This window comes from Lactuca saligna, chromosome 8 (genome assembly GCF_052625555.1).
Source record: "Lactuca saligna cultivar CGN05327 chromosome 8, ASM5262555v1, whole genome shotgun sequence".
NCBI classification, from domain to species: domain Eukaryota; kingdom Viridiplantae; phylum Streptophyta; class Magnoliopsida; order Asterales; family Asteraceae; genus Lactuca; species Lactuca saligna.
Window position 1 is genome coordinate 18,821,607 of NC_136424.1, and position 23,295 is coordinate 18,844,901.

At 36.0% G+C, this 23,295-nt stretch overlaps 1 protein-coding gene across 1 annotated transcript; it reads left to right on the top strand.

The window, feature by feature from the left end:
- The first annotated feature begins 18,575 nt into the window (after positions 1-18,575).
- On the top strand, positions 18,576-23,189 carry LOC145009451 (uncharacterized). The gene is made up of 4 exons (XM_078968143.1): positions 18,576-19,104; positions 19,192-19,332; positions 21,963-22,429; positions 22,530-23,189. Exons 1-4 carry the CDS (start codon positions 18,576-18,578, stop codon positions 23,187-23,189), a joined length of 1,797 nt encoding a protein of 598 aa, XP_078824269.1.
- Positions 23,190-23,295: the final 106 nt, after the last annotated feature.

Sequence of the window (23,295 nt, forward strand, 5' to 3'; positions counted from 1 at the left end):
GCCTCGAACTTGGAGGTTTCACCCTGAAGGGTAGCCTAAAAGGAGTCCACAGACGTTTGATACTTGGCCGCATTAGCATCAGCATGTGCTTTGAGAGAATCGAGAAAAATCTGAGTTGTGTGTACAACCTCAAAGACTTCCTTTGTGGCTTTGGAGCACGAAGCGGCTGATTTGTCAATGGCATCAGTGGAGCGATCCAGAGCATCAGTATACGTCTTGATTGCAGACTCGATAAAGGCTTTCAGCACCACATCCCCATAGGCTTTATTGTCAGCCAACAAACTATCGAGTTTGTCATGAATGTCTTGAAGCTTCTGACTGGTAATAGGGGTATCTACATCAGTATCAGTGGGAATCCGGTATGGGCTATAATAAAGAGAATCGTAGTCTTCATCATCACCACCCAAAGTAGCACCGGAGGTTGATGAAGGAGAAGGTGATGGTGGGATGTTAATGACAAGTGTTTCAACCACAGTAGTAGCCCCTGTATCAGATACATTGACTGTTACTGGTGGTTGGGAAGAGGTGGTAGTAACGGATTCGGTGAAGATTGGAGTGGGGATCAAAGATGTAGGGATAGGAACAGAGAAAGGAATGGTTGAGGTGGGTAAAGAGGTTGGTTCTGTTGTAGTGGGAGTGATGATGATAGGAACAGAACGTGAAACCTTCTGTTTCGGTGATGGGGGTGGGGTAGGAATTTTAGGAGAAGGTGGAGAAGTGGGTAGTTTTGTAACTTTGGGAGATGCTGGTGGAGAGGGAATATGAGTATCTGTAGGAGAGGATGGTTTTTGAGGAGACTGAGCAGGAGTTGGCTCTTTTGGTGAAGCATGAGGAGCTGCAGCCTCTGCGTCTGATGTTTCATTTGGAGCAGAGCCGGGAGAAGGGGATCCTTTGGCCCTTTTAGCCATCTTCTTAACCTTCTTTGATTTTGACTGAGAGGGTTCTTCTGCATCATGTTTTCGCTTAGAGGATCTCGACTTTCTCTCCTTTTTCGGTGCGGTTTCCTTCTTCTCTTCTTTCTCCTTTTTACCAGCCCTCTTGCCACGGTTTGCAGGTTGATCAAGGGCTTCCAAGGCAGCCTTCTGTTCGTCAGTCAGAACCCTGGGAGGCAAAGGAGTTCTGGTGCTGTAATCGGCCATGATCTTGCTATGAGGCGTGGCACACCTGTACATGGATTCAGGAATTAATCCATAATGTAGAAACTTACTCGGGTCAGAAACAATAATCTTCTTAGTATGGAAAGAAGCTATTGAGGCCAGAAGAGCATCCTTCATCACGGGGATTTCCAGAGAATCCATGGCTTTCTTCGTGATGAGCGTCCAGAAACATCCGCAGGAGATCTCGGAGTACCGGGTTGTGGTGTTAAGACTCTGAACGACTTGAGACCAGATTATGGAGCCATAATCTAAGTTGATGCCATTGTAAAGTCCATAAAGGATGGTGAGAAATCCTTTGCTCGTGGTATCAGAACCACCACAGCGTTCCGCTAAACCCTTGATTAACAGGGTAAGCAAGCCATTCCACTGCGAAGGAAGAAAAGACTTCTTGACCTTTGCGATCATTGTGAGTACATCGGTATAACCCATCTCGTACATCATCGAGAAAAGCTGGGCAGTTAAGACAAAATCTGGTGAGATGACGGATGAATCGACGGCAAGCCCTAGAAGAGAACAAAACTTGATTTTGGAGACGGAGGTTTTCTTGTCATGGATGGTGAATTAGATACGATCTTTGTGTTTATCATAACTTGTTGATGTGTAAACTTGAGAAAGCAGGGACATCGGAACTGCTTCCACCTGCGTGAGAGCCAACAGCAATAGGGAATATTTCAGACATTCCACCACATGGAGCATGTACGCATCATACAAGAAAGGAGTCATCTCGATAATCATATTCTGATTAGGCTTGATGGAAAGCAAAGATGAAGATGCAGTTTGATCGTGCGTAGAAGAAGAAGTCGCCATTGTTGAATCGAAGAAGAAGATGAACAGTGGAAACTTTTTCAGAGAGAGAGGATACGTGTGTGGTAAATGACAAAGAACACGATCACCCCTTATTTATACCGTTCACTGGAGAGAGAAAATCGTGATGATTATGGAACCAAAACGTCGCCTGAAAAAGCGCGATTGGATGTTATGGTGTATCCCAGGAAAACGTCAGCACACGTGGGTGTGAAACGAATCAACTACACGCGCCCAGATCATATTTTTGTACCGTTTGAAATTCCTTGTGCCCTTGTTTGGTTACAACTGAAACTTAAAACCACATACCAAACAGCAATAAGAATGTTGGAAAAATTAATTTTCGTGCATAAGAGTGTGAAAGATAAAGAAATAAATCAAAGGTGTTTGAGATGTGAGTGATGTCTATGAAGAAGACATAAGGCGGAGGATTCCGGGCAAGAATCACTTCCTTCAAAGCCAAGAGAGACTTGAAGTGCTTGTGTGGTTTCCCGAGAAATACGATCAATTGTCTGTCAATAAACAATGAAAGGCATCTTTTGATCATAGGCTGTTGGGTGGCTGTCCTCTAACCGAACATCAAGTCTCAACATAAAACTGAGTATTGGCATAGGTACCTGTAAGACCGATGTGATTTGTTGAACAGGTAGGTGGGAACTATCTTGTGACAAGCATGGGATAAACAAAAATCTCAAAAAAGAATAAACTGGACCTCTTTGGGAAGAAATGTCTGAGGTATAGACGATTTCATAAAAGATCACGCAAAAAGAAAATGAGATTTCCAAGTAACAACTTGAGTATATCACTCACCGTCAATTCATTTTAGGTATTGGATTTTGGGTTTCACTTAGAACGTGGTAATCGAATCCAAGATCATAAACACAGATGTTGTGTAACCATATGCTTCAGTGGTGAAGACCGAAAGCATCAAGGGTTACGTTAGGGAATCGAAGGTAAATGTAGAATTTTAGGAGGTGGTTAAGAAACCGAATGTACCTTCTGCTACAGAAGTGTGACAAAGCAAAGCAACTCTAGTCTCAAATGAGAAGAGTAAGGTAGCTCTAGACCGAGTGTTGGAAAATAGCCTGATTGGGAAGAAACGATAGGTATTGATCGAATCATTAAGGCTTAATCAAGGTCATAGAGGCTTGTGGCAACATACAACAACATGCTTCTAGGGACTTCTAACTAGTCTGAGAGAAAAATGAAACATACCTGGTTAAACACTATCGAAGGTGATACTTGTATTTACATGTGCAAAGCTTACACCAACCAGAACTAGCGAGTAGTGAAAATAAGTAAGAAACTGAATAAAAACGAAAATGAAAATATTTTTGTATTTTAAGATTTTTCTAAAAGAGAAAGATAAAATATTTTTGTGATTTTGAAATATTTATGAAAAAGAAATAAAAACAGAAAGATAAAATGTTTTTGTGATTTTGAAATTTTTCTAAAAAGAAATAAAAACAGAAAGATAAAATGTTTTTGTGATGTTGAAATTTTTCTGAAAATGAAATAAAAACAGAAAGATAAAATGTTTTTGTGATTTTGAAATTTTTCTGAAAAAGAAATAAAAACAGAAAGATAAATTGTACAACAGAAAAAAAAATGATGAAGCAGAGATAGACCGAGCGATCTGTGTATTTCGGTGACATTAAAATTTCAGAACAGAGAGGAACCGAGCGATTTGTCTATTTCGGTGTCATTAAAATTCCAGAACAGAGAGGGACCGAGCGGTCTGTCTATTTCGGTTCCATTAAATCGCCAGAACAGAGAGGGACCGAGCGGTCTGTCTATTTTGGTTCCATTAAATCTTAGTTAGAGATTTGAGGATTTGGGACCGACTCTCCTACCATCATACCTAAGCCTTGTAGAATTTTGTTGAAAGTCGCTTCAGGAAGAGCTTTGGTAAAGACATCGGCCAACTGATAAGTGGTTCGAACAAAGTGTACTTCAACGTTTCCATCTTCCACGTGATCTTTGATGAAGTGATACCTTAGTGCGATGTGCTTGGTCTTGGAGTGTTGCACTGGGTTATGACAGATCCTAATTGCACTTTCAGAGTCACAATATAGTGGGATCTTTTTCATATTGAGTCCATAGTCTCAGAGTTGACTCTGGATCCAAATCACTTGAGAGGTACAGGAAGCAGCGGCAATGTATTATGCTTCAGCTGTAGACAAGGATACACACGTTTGTTTCTTGGACTGCCAGCTAACCAACTTTCCATCGAGGAATTGGCAACCGCCAGTGGTGCTTTTCCTGTCGAGGCCACATCCACCAAGGTCTGCATCTGAGTAGGCTTGAACGAAGAAGCCTGAGTTAGAAGGGTACCACAGACCCAAAGAGGTAGTTCTCTTGAGATATCGTAATATGTTCTTTACTGCAAGAATGTGAGGCTCCCTAGGATTTGCCTGAAACCTAGCACAGTAACAAACAGAAAACATTATGTCCGGCCTGCTAGCAGTAAGATACATTAGAGAGCCTATCATTTGACGATAAAACGTAAGATCAATAGCCGGTTTATCCAGGGATGGAGTGAGTTTAGTGCCGAACGCCATTGCAACTTTGACCTTTGAATCTCCCATCATCCCAAATTTTGCTAAGAGGGTCTTCGTGTAAGCTTCCTGGTTGATAAAGATGCCTTCAGGTCCCTGTCTAATATTTAAACCAAGGAAAAAGTTAATGGGACCCATCGAGCTCATTTCAAATTTAGTCTCCATCAGCTTTCTGAATTCAGCTGTTAGGCTAGGATTCGTTGAGCCAAAGATGATATCATCGACATAAATTTGAACGATCATCAGGTGGTTACCTTCCTTTTTGCGAAAGAAGGTTGGGTCAACCGAACCTTGTTTGAATTTGGACATCTTTAAAAATTTAGTCAGCGTTTCATACCAGGCTCTCGGTGCTTGTTTCAGACCATACACGGCTTTATCCAAAATGTAACAATGATCGGGATACTTTTCATTCACGAATCCAGGAGGTTGCTCCACATACACAGTTTCTTCGAGTTCGCCATTGAGAAATGCACACTTGACGTCCATTTGAAAGACCTCAAAGTTTTTGTGAGCAGCATAGGCGAGAAATATTCTTACTGATTCCAGCCTAGCTACAGGAGCGAAAGTCTCTTCATAGTCAATGCCTTCCTCCTGACAGTATCGTTTTACGACCAGACGTGCTTTGTTTCTTATAACGTTCCCTTCCTTGTCAAGTTTGTTCCTAAAGACCCATTTGAGGCCAACAACCGAGGCATCTGGAGGAGTTGGAATAAGACGCCAAAATTTGTTCCTTTCAAATTCATTCAGTTCGTCTTGCATAGCTTGAACCCAATCGGAGTGATCAAGAGCAGTGTTAACAGTCTTTGGTTCAACTTTTGATAGCAATGAGTTAAACATGCAGAATTCTACTTTTGAGAACAAGGAAGCTTGTTTTGCCTTGAGTTTTGATCGAGTCAGAAATGTTTCTTAGACATTACCAACAAATTGAGAGACAGGATGATTTCTGGTCCATTTGGTGAGAGGAGGGAAGTTTGGATCAAAAGATGGATCTAATTCAACATTTATCATTTCTTCTGGTTCGGACAGACTGTCGAAGTCGTATGACATATCAGCATGCTCCTCCTCGACAAATGATCTTACAGGAATGTCTTGTGAATCTTGAGCTACAGTGGTTTCTTGTGGTGTTGAGCTTTCGGGCGTTGATGCACCTTCGGTTGGTGAGGCACTTTCGGATGGTGAGGCACTTTCGGTTGGTAAGGCACTTTCGGTTGGTAAGGCACTTTCGGTTGAAGTTTGAGACCTTAGCTCCCCCTCAACTTGTGAACCAGGCTGGGAGGATGGTGGATCCTCCCCCTCGACTGATGGTGGACACTCTCCTTCGACTGATGGTGGACACTCCCCCTCGACTGACGCATTGTGTTGGGGAGAGTCTTTTGAACCTGATTCTTCTTCATTCATTCTTCTTGCAGCATCGTCAACAAGTTGCTTCAAGTGATCTACTCTATTGTCTGTTGCATTGGATTCAGAAAGAGTGGCCTTCTCTGGTTCATCAAAAAGCTCCATGAAATTCTCGAATAGATTAGCGATCGAGGCTGTGACTTGGCCAGTTTGAGGAAAGATTTCTCCAGCTGTGTCATCGTTGGCCTTTAGCTTTTTAACATAGCTATCCTCAAAAGTCACGTAGTAAGTTTCTTCTATTTTCCTTGAACGCTTGTTTAACACCCTGTATGCTTTGGAAGTAAGAGAATAGCCAAGAAATATCCCTTCGTCAACTTTGACATCAAACTTGTTGCGGTGTTCTTTAGAATTGAAAATGAAACACCTTGAACCAAACACATGAAAAAACTTCACATTTGGCTTCCTATTGTTGATGATCTCATAAGGAGTGAGAGTGAAGCGCTTGTTAAGATACGACCTGTTCTGTGTAAAACAAGCAACAGAAATAGCATCAGCCCAAAAATATAAAGGTAAGGAAGCAAAACTTAGCATGGTTCGGGCAGCTTCACATAAGGATCGGTTTCGTCTTTCGACAATCCCGTTCTGTTGAGGTGTGTAGGGAGCTGAGAAGTTGTGACTGATTCCCTTTTCTTCCAGGAACTTTTCAAATTCTTTATTTTTGAACTCCAACCCATTGTCTCTTCTGATGTTGCGAACGGCCTTCTTCAGCTGTACTTCAATCTGCTTGATGAACACTTTTAGCTTGTGAGTCGCTTCAGATTTAAGCTTCAGAAAGAACACCCATGTAAAACGTGAAAAGTCATCAACAATAACAAGAATATACTTGCTACCACCAATGCTTTCGATAGAATATGGACCGCATAAATCAATATGAAGTAATTCTAGTGGTTCAACAACTTTGACGACTTTGCTTCCCCATTTCACATGCAGCACACAGATGATCTCTATCATACTTGAGCAATGGAAGACCTCTAACGTGACCTCCAGTAACAAGTTTGTTGATATCTTTGAAGTTGAGATGAGAGAGTCTTCGGTGCCATAGCCAGCTTTCGTCAGATTGTGCTTTGGATAACAAGCAGATGGTTGGGTTACCTTTGATGGGTTTGAGATTTAAAGGAAACATTTCGCCTTTACGCTCCGACTTGAGAATAACTCTTTTCGTCTTCTTTTTAATAATTTCCGAACCTTCATCATCGAATGAGACCTTGAGACTGGTACCTCCAACAAGCTGAGATACACTGATGAGATTATGTTGTAGTCCCTCTACATATGCAACCTTCCTGATTGTGAAATCACCGTTTGTAATCATCCCGTAGCCTTTGATGGTGCCGAAGGAGTTGTTCCCAAATTTGACTTTTCCACCATTTGAAAGAGATCTGAATTCCCTTAGCTCTTCCTTCCTTCCTGTCATGTGACGCGAGCAGCCACTATCAATGTACCATTCTTCGTCAAACTTCTCGTCACTGATAACCTGCAAAAATTAAGCAGATTTAGGAACCCAGAGCTTCTTGGGTCCACGTGAGCTTTTTACAGGAACAGGAATAGTAAGAGAGATGTCAACTAAATATGTTCTTTTTATTAGTGTTGTTTCATCTTTCCTTTTGATGGTGAAAACTTTGATTTTATTTGGATTTGATGCTTTTGGTATTGATTCTGGTTCAAGATCTGAAACCCTCTGTTTTCCTTTTTGTTCAGCTGATGACTGAGATTTTTGAGAAGGAACAGAGTGGAATTTAGGACAAGAAGAGACAGAAGATTTTGAAGAGTTAGAAGAGTTAGAATGAGATAGCTCAGATCGGTATGACTTCCTGGTTGACGATTCTAGGTGACTCTTTTGCTTTTGATTAACAGTAGGACCAACCCTAGAGTTTTGATCTCTTTTGATTTCTGAACCAAACCTGTGCTTTCGGTTGAGATCATTTTCTGAACCGAACCTATGCTTTCGGTTGTTGTTATGCTTTGAGCCGAACCTCTGCTTTCGGTTGTCATTGTGCTCTAAACCGAACCTCTGCTTTCGGTTTTCATTGTGCTCTGAACCGAACCTCTGCTTTCGGTTGTCGTTTTGCTCAGAACCGAGCCTCTGCTTTCGGTTGTTATTGCTCTCTGTCGATCCAACAGGATTTTTCTCTGGTTTTAAATTCTTGTCTTGATGTGAGAAATAGGCATTTTGCGATTGCCAAAATTGTTTTCTTTCTGAGAGATTCTTCCTGTATCTCTGATTCCTTTCTCGTTTTTGATTTCTCATCTGCTTTGGTTGATGATGGATGTTAGCTTTATGTTTTTGGTTTTCGTTGGCTGATCCACTCTGAACTGATGTAGTTTCACTTGGGGATGTGACTTCTTTTGAAGGAATTTCTTTCTCTTGGGGGACATCTTTTGTTCCACTGGTACTTGCCACGTTAAAGCTATCAGGTTTATTCAAAGGTTCTGGTACGTATCTGCCTTTGCTTTTCCATGAAGTCCTTTCAGACAGACCTACTGTTTCATCAGCATTGTCAGTGGGAGCTGACCAGAAGAACTCGTCACAGCCATCAGCATTATCTTCGTTCACAATAGCTGTGAGTTCAACAGTCTGATGTTCGGTTACACCTGTGACTTTATACACCTGATTTGGAGTGGTTCTAACTTTTTGGTATACGACTGCCTTCTCTACAAGAATCGGGGACTTTTGTTGGGACAACCTAGTGAACTCCACAGAATTTTCTGAAATGAGATTTTTGTGGTTCTCGGGTTCATTCTTGACAAATTCTGAACAATCAACTGTGTCCTCTACAGAAATTTCACTCATATTATCGTCCTCATTAAGCTCAGATGCATTTTCAACATCAATTTTATTTTCTAAGCTTAAGTTGACATTCAATGAGTCAAATTTTTGTATGGTTTCGGTTCTAAGCTTCAGTTTATCATTTTCATCCAAAAGGTTTTTGAGCATGTTCTTGTGGTCCTTGGATTTTATGAAAGATTCTATTTTGTCCAGTCCATACATATATGTTGGATTAACATCCTCAGATGAAATAATACTCTCATAATTATATGCTTCAGCATCAATTTCATCTTCCTTAAACTCAAGAAAGGGTAAAATCATGCGATGAATCTTTTGCCCTATATCACAATTCAAATGAAGCTGAGTAATATTTGTATAAAGACGTTTGGCAATCAAACAAAAAACATTTCGCTGTTTCAAAAGCTTTAAATTGTCTCTTTGCAAATAAATGTTTTCATCTTCTATTTTGATTAACTCCGACTCCTTCAGTTCGATCCACATCCGCCGTTCCTCACTCTTCGAAGACACCCTGCTTAATTGGTCAGTTAGGTTAGAATTGGTGGCCCGAGTTTGAGTTAAACTACTATCTAGATGAGAGATTCTTGAATTAACACTTTTTAATTCCTTTTCATATGAGCATTGTGGGACTTTAAATGAGACAAAAACTGATTGTACCTTCTTGATCAGTTCATCAAGTTCGTTGAACTGCAGCTGAGTGGTTTGGCAGTAAAGCACAGATTCTTTTGTTCGTTTGTGTCATCATTCCCACCATCAGTGTTGTATCCCCTCATCTGAGATACGTCGGACACCATCAAGCATCTTCCTCCACTGCTCCCTTCTTTCGCTACATAAGCCTTTCCATGTGAAGGCTTCCTCACTTCATCATCTTCGGAGTCGGTTGACCAGACCTCCATGCTACCGAACTCATCATCAGCTACCGAACCCTGCATAATTAAAGCATTCATAGGAGGGTTAGCAGCAGATTTCTTCATCCTTAATTCATCAAGCTTTTTCATCAACACAGCTTCTTCATCATTTTCCTCGTCCTTTTCTGCCATCTTTTTGAGGACGCAGTCTTTTGCATAGTGGTTCTTTCCTCCACAATAAAAGCAGCTCACTCCAGAATCTCCTTCAGCCTTCGGTTCCTTCTTTGACTCTGCAGCCTTCGGTTCATCTTTGACCTTTTCAGAGCTATAACTCCCTTGCCAGTTTCGGTTCCTGTTAGTGGGGAATCTCTTCTTGATGAATCTCTTGGGGTTTGACACCATCATAGCATAGTCCTCAGACGTGAGATCATAATCATCCAAGTTGAGATCTTCGTCCTCTATCACCGCTTTGCTTTTCGACAGGAGGGCCAATGAACCAAGACCTGAAACCACGTTTTTCTCCTGTAATACGATCTTTTCTTGAGATTTTAGGATCCCCACCAGTTTTGCCAAAGAATAGGATTTGAATTGCTCGTGCGCTTTAACTATGGACACGACTGCTCTCCACTCAGATCTGAGTCCGTTCAAAAACGTAACCTTCTGTTTAATAAGCTTCCTTTCGATGTCATGTTTGATCATCTTGCTAAGAAGATGATTGAAGTGATCGAACGTTTGAGTTACCGTTTCTTCTGTTCCTTGCTTGAACTCACCAAACTCAGACAAGAGTAAGTTTTGAATGGAGTGTTCAAGATCTTCGTCTGTAGAGTACAGTTCACGTAGCCTGTCCCATATCTCTTTTACAGTCGTGCATGAACTTACCAGCCTAAAAGTATCGGATTGAAGAGCAAATCTGATCAATCTTAACGCTTTGATATTGCACTGAAATTTAACTTTTTCGTCTTGCGCTACATCTTTAACATCTTTCAGAAGATCGTTATACTCCTTTTGATTTTTAATAATCCTTGAAGTTGTTGAATGAGAAAAAGGTCCAGAGATGATTGCTTCCCAGATGAGGTATCCATTATCCTCAGATCCTATGACATAATCTTCAAAGTGATTCGCCCAGACTTCATAATCATGGGTGTACAGGATGGGAATCTTCGTTGTTGATCCAATGCTGTTTGAAATATTGATGGGATTGGATTGCGACTCGTCCATAATTGATCGAATAACCTGTTCAAAGATCAGACTTGTAATATATCAAATTAGGGCAAAAATAATAAATATCGAGATACGTCAATTATGAGATGACGGCTCAATAAATATCAATGAATGCGGAATAACCCTAATCAAAGCTTTTGCACAGAAAAGAAGTGTATCGATTACACAGCCTCCTGCTCTGATACCAATTGATAAGTTTAATAATAAACTTGAAGATCAATTAGATCTATGAAACAGGTAGAGAAATAATCAGATAAACAATAAGAACAAGCAAATGGATCAAAAAGTGTCGAATGATTAATAAACAATCCTCAGAAGAGCTCGATAAAGAACATCAACTGTAGAGGATTTTAGGGTTTACAATAATCAATGAGAATGACGACTACCCCATTATACGCATACATGCATGCATATATTTATATTAAAACCCTAACAGTTTATCTAAGAAAAAGGAGGCTAATCTAGATAAACATGGATTGACAAGCCCAATCCGGTTGTAAAACAAAAGGGCCCAAGACGCAACACATTAATCTTCAACAACTGTGTTATGTGTTATGTGTTTCAGGTTTCTCAGGATCGTGGGACGACACTGGCTTGATTGTACACACTAGAGAAAGAGTTATGTCATGAGGATCCTGGATTATTAATTAATCAAACATGGAGTTTTGTTTTGTAAATTGAATAAATGAGATTTTTATACAATCTGTTATGAAAAGTATGTGATTTTAAAAATGAAAATTTTGTTTGAAAATTTACGTCGTTACAAGTTGTCGGTGGATTTTAAAAATGAAAATTTTCTTCCCCAATTCGCATTCTACTGTAAAATTCACATTCTTCATTCACCCTTTTTCTTCGCATGTTCCAGTCATTTTTTTTTAGTTCATTCGCATTTGAGTTGTTTGTCTCACCAAATACGAAATGAATATTAACCATAATCACCTTCGCATCTTTAACCCCAATCCATACAACCTCATATGCGAAACCCAATTTTGATTTGTATTACCAAATGCGAACATTTTTGCTTTTACACGTGAACTGCATTTGACTCCAATATTGAACAAATCACATTTCACAGTCCTTCTTGACTTCGCATTTTTCCTCACGAATCGTCCCTCAATCAATAACCCAATTAACCCAATTGCGAATCCAAAATCAAAACTTATCTGTTTTCATATGCGAACCCAACTGATTGGCTTTTCAAAATCAAATTCGCAACTCCAAATCGTTCGATTATTCGCCCCAATTCCAAAATCAAATAACAGATCCTTCGTATGATTCATTTAATAACCAAGGCTTCTTTTACTTCAAAATGACCATATTGCCCCTAACTTGATAAGTATTTCATATATCGCAATTAACAATTAAGACAAATCAATCAATCAATCAATTTGTATAATAAAAATGCGAAATTCTTAGCTTTCTTCCCCAATTCGCATTCTACTGTAAAATTCACATTCTTCATTCACCCTCTTTCTTCGCATGTTCCAGTCATTTTTTTTAGTTCATTCGCATTTGAGTTGTTTGTCTCACCAAATGCGAAATTAATATTAACCATAATCACCTTCGCATCTTTAACCCCAATCCATACAACCTCATATGCGAAACCCAATTTTGATTTGTATTACCAAATGCGAACATTTTTGCTTTTACACGTGAACTGCATTTGACTCCAATATTGAACAAATCACATTTCACAGTCCTTCTTGACTTCGCATTTTTCCTCACGAATCGTCCCTCAATCAATAACCCAATTAACCCAATTGCGAATCCAAAATCAAAACTTATCTGTTTTCATATGCGAACCCAACTGATTGGCTTTTCAAAATCAAATTCGCAACTCCAAATCGTTCGATTATTCGCCCCAATTCCAAAATCAAATAACAGATCCTTCGTATGATTCATCTAATAACCAAGGCTTCTTTTACTTCAAAATGACCATATTGCCCCTAACTTGATAAGTATTTCATATATCGCAATTAACAATTAAGACAAATCAATCAATCAATCAATTTGTATAATAAAAATGCGAAATTCTTAGCTTTCTTCCCCAATTCGCATTCTACTGTAAGCCTACACTACTCTCACAACGAATCACACATCCTAATCTACAAATATTTCTGAAAGAACATCAACAAGAATGACCAATACAGAAAACCCTAACTATTAAGAACTGTGTGTACAAGAGAGAAAATAAGCTCTGTGAAATATCTACCCGATAATGAAGCTGCAACAGGAGATAACTCAATATATAGTCGGGTCAAGAATACATGAAGAGATCCGCATACAAACCCACCCGAGAAACAACAATTTACAACATGCACCCTTCAAAACAAACAACTAAACAATATACACCCTTAACTTCAAAATGTTAGTTTGACACAATATAAATATTATTAATTTTAACAAATTCCCGTCAACATACCACACCTGTATTGGTATTTGATTGATTTGGATCTCCTTACATGGAAGTGAGCATATATGATTCAGCTCAATGGTGTGGTTTCTTTAAAAAATATGCGGGTGACGGTAGTTTCAAATCGTTGGGAGATAGTATATTAAGTGAACTAGACCACATATCATATTGGGCCCATTTTCCAAATAGACAGAAACCTACTAAGGTGGAATTCGTTAAAGCTAAGCATGTGCCGCAGCAGGAAAAAGTAGAAGAATGAGAAAGAGGAGATTGTGGAGTTCTTGTGTGCATGTTCATGGAAATGCTTGCATTGGATGTACCAGTGGAGACAAGTCAGTCACCTAGAGATACGAGATTTAGTTACCGTAATAGGATGGCATAATTATTTTGAATAGTAGACGTTGATTGTGTTATTTGGAATAGTAGACTTGGATTGTATTATGATTATTGTTTTAAGAATATTTTTTTTTTATGTTTTGATTATATTATTTGGAATAGTAAACTAGTCGTCCCTAATTACCAATTGTCATTGGGATTTTACAAAAAATACAAAATGCAACATATTACCACTTTAGGCTGACTTTACAAAAGATACAAAAAAACCTTTACATCCAATACATTCAGCTACACCAATTAAAACAAAACAAACATGAGATACCTAACAACTAGAACAACTACCAACAGCTTGTACATACGTATGCTCTTCTTGGAATCACACATCCCCTTCTCCATGCTTGCCACTAGACTCTTCTCCTTACTCAGGAGAAACTCCAACTCACCATTCTTAGTCCTCAAGTTTTTTATGACACCAAGATCCTCTTTGGAATCCAACTGTTGCTTCATGGAATAGATGAGGTTTTTGTAGTAACCATCTTCCAGTGCAACATCTTTCCATTCAAAGTAATCACATTTCCTCAATCTTGTCTGTATCAAACCCACATGAATAAAACATCAAAACACAATCACTAATCACCCAAGATGTATTTTAAACAACCGCGATCGTACATGTATTTTTAGAAACGAAATCATGACAACAACCTAAGATAATCAAAATTACTTTTAGGGTTTTTTTTGTAATATAATGGGTTTTTGATAGTAAAGCCCTAAAAAATCTTTCATTAACAAATCAAACTAGATCGAAGCTTACCAAGCAGTTGTTACAGTTCCAAAAACATCTGTCGGGGTTAGTGAGCTTCCAACATGTCCGTTCCTTAGCTGGAACATCGCAGTCACAGTTGTTAACATCATCTTTAACAAATTAACAGACGAGCAACTTGAAGGCGATTTCTTGCATTGGACGAGGTCGCAGACATTGTGTTGAAGAATCGAACAAGCTGATTATATAAAGGAGGGTGCTTGATTCGACTTTTCACGAAGGGGTAAGAAAGAAATGAATGAGGTCCAAATCGGGGTTTTAATTAATAGCATAATTGGGAATATAACACGTCAGGTGCCACGTTGGAAGTCCAGGTAAAGGGTTTTTGACACATCGCTTAGCCACGTAAGAACTGTTTTCTGCAGATCATTGTACACCTCTACGGATCGGTGTACACCTCTACGGATCGGTGTACACCTCTACAGATCGGTATACACCTCTAAGGATCAGTGTATACCTTTGTGGATCAGTGTACACAGTACACCTCTATGGATCAGTGTACATCTCTAATGATCAGTGTACACCTCTGCAGATCAGTTATAAAAGTTATAGACGTATTTAAGTGGTTTTTTGTGAGTTTCAATTACCAGTAGAAGTTCTTTTTTCGTTGTGTTTGTGGAGAGTGATTTGTAAAATGAATTGAATTTTTTAAATTTCGTTTACACTTCAGATTTATTTGTTGAAATGAATTTTGAATTATTTTAATTGTTTTAACGGGAATTGATTAATTTGTATTGCAAGAACTATTAGTAAGCAACTAATCATCTTCTATCGATAAAAAGGGTTCAAAACAATCATCTCATATCTAATTTGCATCAAGACGATTACATATAGAATTTGACAAACCTTTAAGAGCATATAATGGAACAAAACTAAGTATTAATATAAAAGGAGATGTAAAGAAGATATTTCTCTCCGTTTTGGGATTGAATAAACTTGAAAATTTGATTATGTGCATTGCATGTACTCATCATTTGCTGTTTATTCTTTTTCATGGAAACAAAAGTAGATAAACACAATCATCTTCGGCATTAAGTATGGCATAAATGTGCATCCGAATACAAAAGATCTAATACATACATGTTTTTAAGGAATCAGGAGCAGTGCTACTTAAAGTTTTTGAGATACTTTGCGGTTGATGTGGAACATAAAATCACAATCCATCACCATAATTAACTACTATCACAACGAATAAAAACTCAATGTATATCCTTTAAATGATATGTTGTGATAACCATAAAGTGGGACTTTAGCATTTATATGTTTAAAAATAAAATAAGAAAAACAAGAACGAACCAAATTGTTCAAAGCCACAAAACAAGTTCACGACCATAAGAGATAAAGTTTGTTGGTAAACAATTTGCAATTATAAAGTGAATTACGAGCACTATTCCATTCAATATGATTTTTTATATTATTTTGACCTTTAACAAATATAATATCGTTTTTTATTTTTTATTTTTTTTTAATTTTTTTTATTTGGGTAACATACCTCCTTTCTCCCGCCTATGTCAGTTATTCCAGTAGAGCACACTCCCACACCCAAAAATCGTGTCTCCATTTCGTCGTCTTCTTCTGATCTTCTCCCTGCTTCATCATCTCTTTGTTCGTCTCACTCATCTACTCATCCTTCAGGTGAATTATTCACTCCATCTCCGTTTTTTTTTATCGATGTTTGCTTCTATCATGTTTCGAGTGTAATAGAGGGGATCTTATATGTTGATATGCAGAATCGAGAGTTTATCTTCACACCTGAATTGTCTCTGCATTTCATCTTCTTTCTCCCTGGATCATGTTGTTCTTCACTCTATCAGCCTTCAGGTATTCACTCCATTTCCGGTTTATTTATCGGTGTCAGCTTGGTGTTTGAGTGTAATATAGGGATCTGTGAATTGATCCATTTCAATCAATGTTGATTTGCAGTGAGATCGAGAGATATCTTCACACCTGAATTGTCCAAGCGTTTCATCGTCTTCTCCCTGGTTCATCACGTTCTTCTTCATCTTCAATCCACTCAGCCTTCAGGTACTCACTCCATTTCTGGTTTTTTATTCATTTATGGATGTCAGCTTTCATGTTTAAGTGTAATAGAGGGATATGTGAGTTGATCTATTTCAATTAATGTTGATTTGCAGTGAAATCGAGAGTTTGTCTTCACACCTGAATTGTTTCTGTGTTTCATCTTCTTCTCCCTGCTGCATCGTGTTCTTATTCATCTTCAATCCTCTCAGCCTTTAGGTACTCATTCCATTTCCGGTTTTATTTATTTATTTATTGGTGTTAGCTTTCATGTTTAAGTGTAACAGAGGGATCAGTGAGTTGATCCATTTCCATTAATGTTGATTTGCAGTGAAATCGAGATAGTTGAATTGTTTTGCTGCTTGCTCCTCTCATTAGTCCTCTTGCTCATCTGACATTTGCTATTACCCTTGAGGTATTATATTTCGTTTTTAGTTCTATTGGTATTGAAGTCATTATGTATCCACTGTTACAGGGGATATCTGTGTTGATTCAATTCAGATTTCGTTGATCATTTATCAAATTTAGGGGATATTTTTATCAAATTTGGTTAAAATCTGTGAAGTCTTGATCATGCATCAACCCGTTGGTTTCAGTGGCTAGGTCTAGGTATACAATTTCGAGTTTTTGACCAACGGATTTTGACTACTTTATATGTTTAAAATAGAATTATAATGCATAAATATATTTAGCTGTTTTGGAAATTAACAAAAAATTTAATTGAAGTTTTGAGACTTTTAAGTGTTGAAATATCATATTTTATTTACTTAGTATATAATCTATACATCATATTTACACTTCTTAATTTTAAAAACATTGTATTTACCCAATTTCTTTTTTTAAACTTCTTTTTAAATCTTATAATCATATTTCATATTATATAATCACTTTAATTAATAAAAGAAAATCAAGTTTACGAAATTACACTTAAATATCGAAAACCCTTTTTGACTAAATTGGATTGACCACGTTGCTCTTAACCTTCTTTAATCACATAGATGTAAATTGCTAAAAATCAATAAAATTGACTACATAACTCATTTTTGTGTCATTTGATATTTTCTTCAAAATTATAGTGGTTGTATTCCATTAAAAAATCAAGAACACAAGTGAATCTTTGAGGGTGTGAATGACATCATCACACATTTTATTTATACAATTGGTTGTTTTAGCAACATGTCATATCCACGATTCAAGAAGAGTAAAGCGATTAGGGAGTAATTTTGTCAATCCAAGTCATTGCAAAGGGACTTTAATATTGAAGGGCAAGTTGGTCCATTGAGTTATTTTTATAAATTAAAATGATTATAAAATGTGAAAACTAATTAAAAGTTTTTAAACAATATTTAAAAAAAGAATTTGGATAAATATGATATTTTAGAAATTAATAAGGATAAATATGATATTTAAATTTTAAGTTGGGTAAATACGTATTTTGATGTTTAATAAGGATATATAATTGATAAGTGGAAACGCTTAAATTTGCTAAGGATAAGAGGCGGATTAATTATATCTCATCATATTTTGTAAATTTCAAAATAAGGGCAAAAACGTAAAAACAATTTTATTTTAAGTGAACATCTAATAGATAAGTGGAAATATCAATTCTCCCTAAAAAAAAAAAAGGGTTATATAAAGAAACATCCACTTCCATTTTTTTTTTATTATAGCACATACTTTCATTTCTTCTTTTTACAAAATTGTATATTAAAAATATGTGGTTATAGCAATGCCATTTAAATATAAAACAATTTTCACTCCTATCATTGTCCTAAGTAATAAGAATAACAAATATGTACATATGTCTTGAAAGGGCTTGTTTGTGTATGTAGACAGTTATTAGTTAAATTATGCAATATACATCGCCTTTTATCTTTTTTTCAACTTTATTTTGTTTATTGTTTCTTATAGCACTTTACAATAATACTGCCAACGAGGGATGGCTAGGTACTCTATATGATCTGGACTCTTTTATAGGTAGGTTTAATTTTAGTGTGTTTGTTCAAGGGGAGACTGCGTCAAATGTGGTATGATCTCCTATGTTATGCATGTGGTTTACAATTTGATTAGATTTCTGTTTGTGGGTCAAATGTATCAAACCTCATTAACCTGCAAACTAGTTGACATTGAACTAAAGGAAACTAGAAACTTGTTTTTAAATTATCGTTTCTGTGTTGTTTTTATAACATTTGATTTTGTATACAGGCATCTCATAAACAATGAATCATCCCGCACCTACTCTACTCGAAGTTAACAGAGCCAACTATTATGCAATCGCGGTTCCCTTATACAAGGCGTGTGTCCTCGGTGACTGGAGCATTGCTGAGCCCATCTTGGCACAAAACCCAGAAGCAGTGGGACTAGCTATTACAGCTAGTCTTGAGACTCCTTTAATGGTTTCGGCTTCGTCAGTTGTTAACAAAGATATTGAAGAGTTTGTGAGCCGCTTAGTACGCCGGATGACATACGAAGACTTCAAATTAGTAAACACAGAAGGAGAGACAGCTTTGTACATAGCTGCGTCACATGGAAGCAAAGAAATCGCAAGATCAATGTTAGAAAGATGCCAAGCATTGCTGACTATTCCTAAAGTTCCTGGCATTTATCCAATAACACGAAGTGTTGAGTGTGGAAATCGGGAAATGACGCGATTTCTCTATCTAACATCTCTCGGTATGAGCGGTGCAGTGTGGACACCAAACATTCGAAATAACATTCTCATAGGCTGCGTAGAAAATGAAATGTTTGGTAAGTCTTACATTAAATTTAATTTGGATATCATTTTGCTTTGTAATGTAATTTTTGTTGATTTTGATTATTAAACTCTATTTGTAGGCATGGCTAGAACCATTATGGATGCAAACCATGATTGGTTACATCCTGTTGTTTGTGGAGATATCTTCCGTGCTTTGGCTGGAAAGACGGACGCCCTCAACCGGAAGGAAAAGAATATGATTTTGAGTCGCTTAAGATGGAGTAAGTATATTCCTATTCATTTTTTTATTTTGTAGACCTACCATCTTCTTATACATTTAAGATTGTGGCACTTATCAAATTAAATTTTTTTATTACAATTGTAATGATCTAAAAGTGATAGCAAGATGGATAGAAAGAATAAATAGGAGAATATTTAATTTCTCTTTTAATAGATATAATAACTGTCATTTAATTTAGGGAAAACTTCATTTATGTCGTTGTAAATACTAAACTTCAATATCCTTATAAACTTTAATATTGCATGTATGTCCATCTAAAACTTTAAAAATTACAATTATATCCAAAATCATATTTTAATTAGAATTATATTAATTTTTTTTTTATCTAATATTCAAAATTATATACTTTTAGAGTAAATTACACGAATGGTCCCTATGGTTTGAGGTAATTTGCATGCTTGGTCCCTAACTTATTTTTTTAACTCGGAAGGTCCCTATGGTTTGTTTTTGTTACACGTTTGGTCCCTAATGTTTATTTTTGTTACACGTTTGGTCCCTGTCTTATCTAAAAAGACTATTATTTAAAGAGAAAAAAATGATGGGGTAGGTGAGGTAAGGTGAGGGGGTAGGATTAGGGGTGTGTTTATTTAGATAAATTAAAAAAATCAAGGGTATAATAGTCTTTTTAGGTAAGATAGGGACCAACCGCGTAACAAAAACAAACAGTAGGGACCTTCCGAGTTAAAAAAATAAGTTAGGGACCAAACACGCAAATTACCCTAAACCATAGGGACCATTCGTGTAATTTACTCATACTTTTACGATATACACGTAATATTAAAAAAGTTTATAAGGACATTGAAGAGTTCACAATGACCAAATTTTCCCTCATTTGATTTACATAACTATTTATTTTTTATAAGAAAATCTCCTATAAAGTCATTATATTTTGACATCATATTCAATTAAGTATGTATTTTTTTCTGATTAAGTCATTAATACTGGTAATTGTATTCATTTTAATCATTTTTTTCTTGTTATCATTCACTTTCAAAATTTATATTTTGGCCTAGATTTTAAACTTTATTAAAAATTTGGTCTAAAATTTACACTTTTAACTCAAATTTCAAAATTTTGTTATAAATTCATCCTAAATTTATTTTATATATATATATATATATATATATATATATATATATATATATATATATATATATATATATATATATATATATATATATTCATCCTAAATTTATTTTATTCAAAATTTTGTTTTGATCTTGTTATTTTTGCTTTATAAAATCATATTTATACAAAAAAACATATTTTCACATAAAAAAACCTTTTTTTTCTATATAAAACCTTTTTTTAAAACATTTTTGCTAAAAAAAGGTTTTTATATTTGAAAAATGTTAAAATATTACAAAAAACATAAGCAAGAAACAATGATCGCATACTATTTTATTACCATCATTATATTTATTGTCATTAATATTATTAGTTTTTGTTTTATAATTTTTTACTTTTGTTTGCTGGTTTATATTACAATATTAAAAAACAAAATAGAAAACTTTGGTTGAATAACAAGAGAAAACTTTGAAGTTGATTATGTTTACTAGATTTTGCTTAAAAACTAAAAAATATAAAACATATTTATTATTAACAAATGGATGGTCGTATGGTATGTATTTTACTAATTAATATTTGTAAATTAATAACTAAATAAAAAATCTATATAATTCGAAAACGAACAACAAGTCAAAAGTTATTTTTGTAAATATCTCGGTTCTTTATGTGAACATATGTTTTTTTTATTTGAAAAAATGTTTTTTTAAAAATAAAGGTTTTTATGTGAAAATATGTTTTTTTTTTTGTATAAATTTGATTTATAAAGCAAAAATAACATATATGAAACAAAATTCTGAAAAAAATATATGTAAAAAACACTAAATTTAGGATGAATTTGTAACAAAATTTTGAAATTCAGGCCAAAAATGTAAATTTTAGATCAAATTTGTAATAAAGTTTAAGATTTCGGCCAAAAGTATAAATTTTCAAAATGGGATGACCTTTAAACCGGGAAAAATGGTTAAAGTGAATACAATTATCGGTATTCGATACTTAATGGGAAAAAAAAAAATATAAGGATTTAATTGAATATGAGGTCAAAAATAAGATCAAAATGTAGGGACTTTATAGTAGATTTTCGTTTATTATAAAAATTATCTAATACTTCTAATAACTCTAGGGTTAATCTCATAAAAGATCTTTTTTTTCCAGATTAAACCTCAATTTATTTATTTTCATGGAAAAATCCTTGCATTTTTTCATTTTTTATTATATGGCCATTTTAGTTATTTTTCTCCAAAAAGAAGTTGTAAAATGTGAGATTTTTTTTTAATTTTTTAATTAAGGAAAAACTCAAAAAAAGTTGAGGATTTATTTGCAAATATTAGAAGGTTGAGGGTTTTTTTTTCAGAAAAAAAAATTGAAGGTTTTTAAAAGAAAAAAATGAAAAAATATAAGGTATTTTTCATAAAATAAATTAAAGATGAGTTTTAATCTTGAAAATAATACAAAATATAAGGTATGAGATTAACACGAACAATTAAATTGGATGTATTGGTGTTGGTTTCTAAATCCATTTTTTTTTATTTTTTATTATTACAGTTTTACAAAAAACAAATATCATGGGGTCAAATGAATCTGAAGAAGAGGCTAAAAATGCCTCTAGCATACTGACAAGCGCTCTAGGGGCTACTAATTCATTTTATAGGACGGAGGTTGATTCATTACTTCGGGGACCTAATAATCTACCCGCATACAATTGCATTTTTGAAGCGGCTAGGAATGGGAACACTGAGTTTTTATTGCAGATTATCCAGATCTACCCAGAGGTACTGACAAAGAGAAATGAAGATGGACACACCATCTTCCACGTGGTAGTAATGCATCGACAACTGGACCTGTACAATGCTTTGTTTTATGAAGTCGGGTCCAAAAGGTTTGGACTATTTGAGGTTGACAAGAATGGTAATACTCTACTCCACCTGGTCGGAATGACATCAAAAAGGGTCGAACTGGAAAGCACCACCCGATCATTTTTGTTGCTCCAAAAAGAATATCTTTGGTTCCAGGTATGTTTGATTTTGTAATAAGACTTTTTATACGATTATATCCGTGCATAATATAAATATATAAGTGATATATGAGTTTTGTTATATATAACGCATGCAGGAAGTAGAGAGGATGTTGTCACCCAGTCTAAGGGGTGTTAGGAACACTCATGGTAAAACAGCTCAGGAGTTGTTCCAGGAAAACACCAAAGATTTAGCATCAGGAGCTCTTGGTTGGGTAAAACATGGAATGGTTGCAACCGCCCTTATTGTCACGATCTCATTTGCAGCAGTATTAACCCCCCCGGGTGGTTATCGGCAGGATAATGGCTTCCCGATCTTTATGGCGGAGCCTTTCTTTTTAGTATTCCTTATAACGAATGGCTTTTCTTTACTAAGTTCATCATGCTCTTTTCTGGTCTTTCTTTCAATAATCACATCCCGCTCTCGTCTGAAAGACTACGTGCATCTGCTCCCTACAAAAATTATCGGTGGTCTCATATCACTTTTCTTTTCATTCCTGTGTCTGATGGCTGCCTATGCTGCCTGTTGCATAGTTCTTTATCGCGAAGGTTTGACGTGGGTTCCTATCAGTCTTGGTCTTGGTGCCTGCTCACCTGTGATGATATTCGGCGTTTTCCAGTTTCCTATTTGGTGGGATATTCTCTCGACTACCTATAACACAACCTATCTTTTCAATCCCCAGATATGTAGGCTTTACCCTAAAATGCGGGTGTTGCAAAGAGTTCGTAATTGGTGGCGATTTTTAAAGTTTTGTTAAAATTTGTTTTGGCTTTTATGTTTTTGTTTGTTAATGCTCTTAGACAATTCACGTTTTGAATTTGTATGTTTTGTTGTTAGATTTGTTTTGGATTTTACAGCCACTA

Excerpts from the sequence above, each read along its gene's own strand:
- LOC145009451 (XM_078968143.1), top strand. The coding sequence starts at position 18,576 with ATGAATCATCCCGCACCTACTCTACTCGAAGTTAACAGAGCCAACTAT. Across the intron at positions 19,105-19,191 it reads CGTAGAAAATGAAATGTTTG|GCATGGCTAGAACCATTATG; the intron begins GTAAGTCTTACA and ends CTCTATTTGTAG. Across the intron at positions 22,430-22,529 it reads AAGAATATCTTTGGTTCCAG|GAAGTAGAGAGGATGTTGTC; the intron begins GTATGTTTGATT and ends TAACGCATGCAG.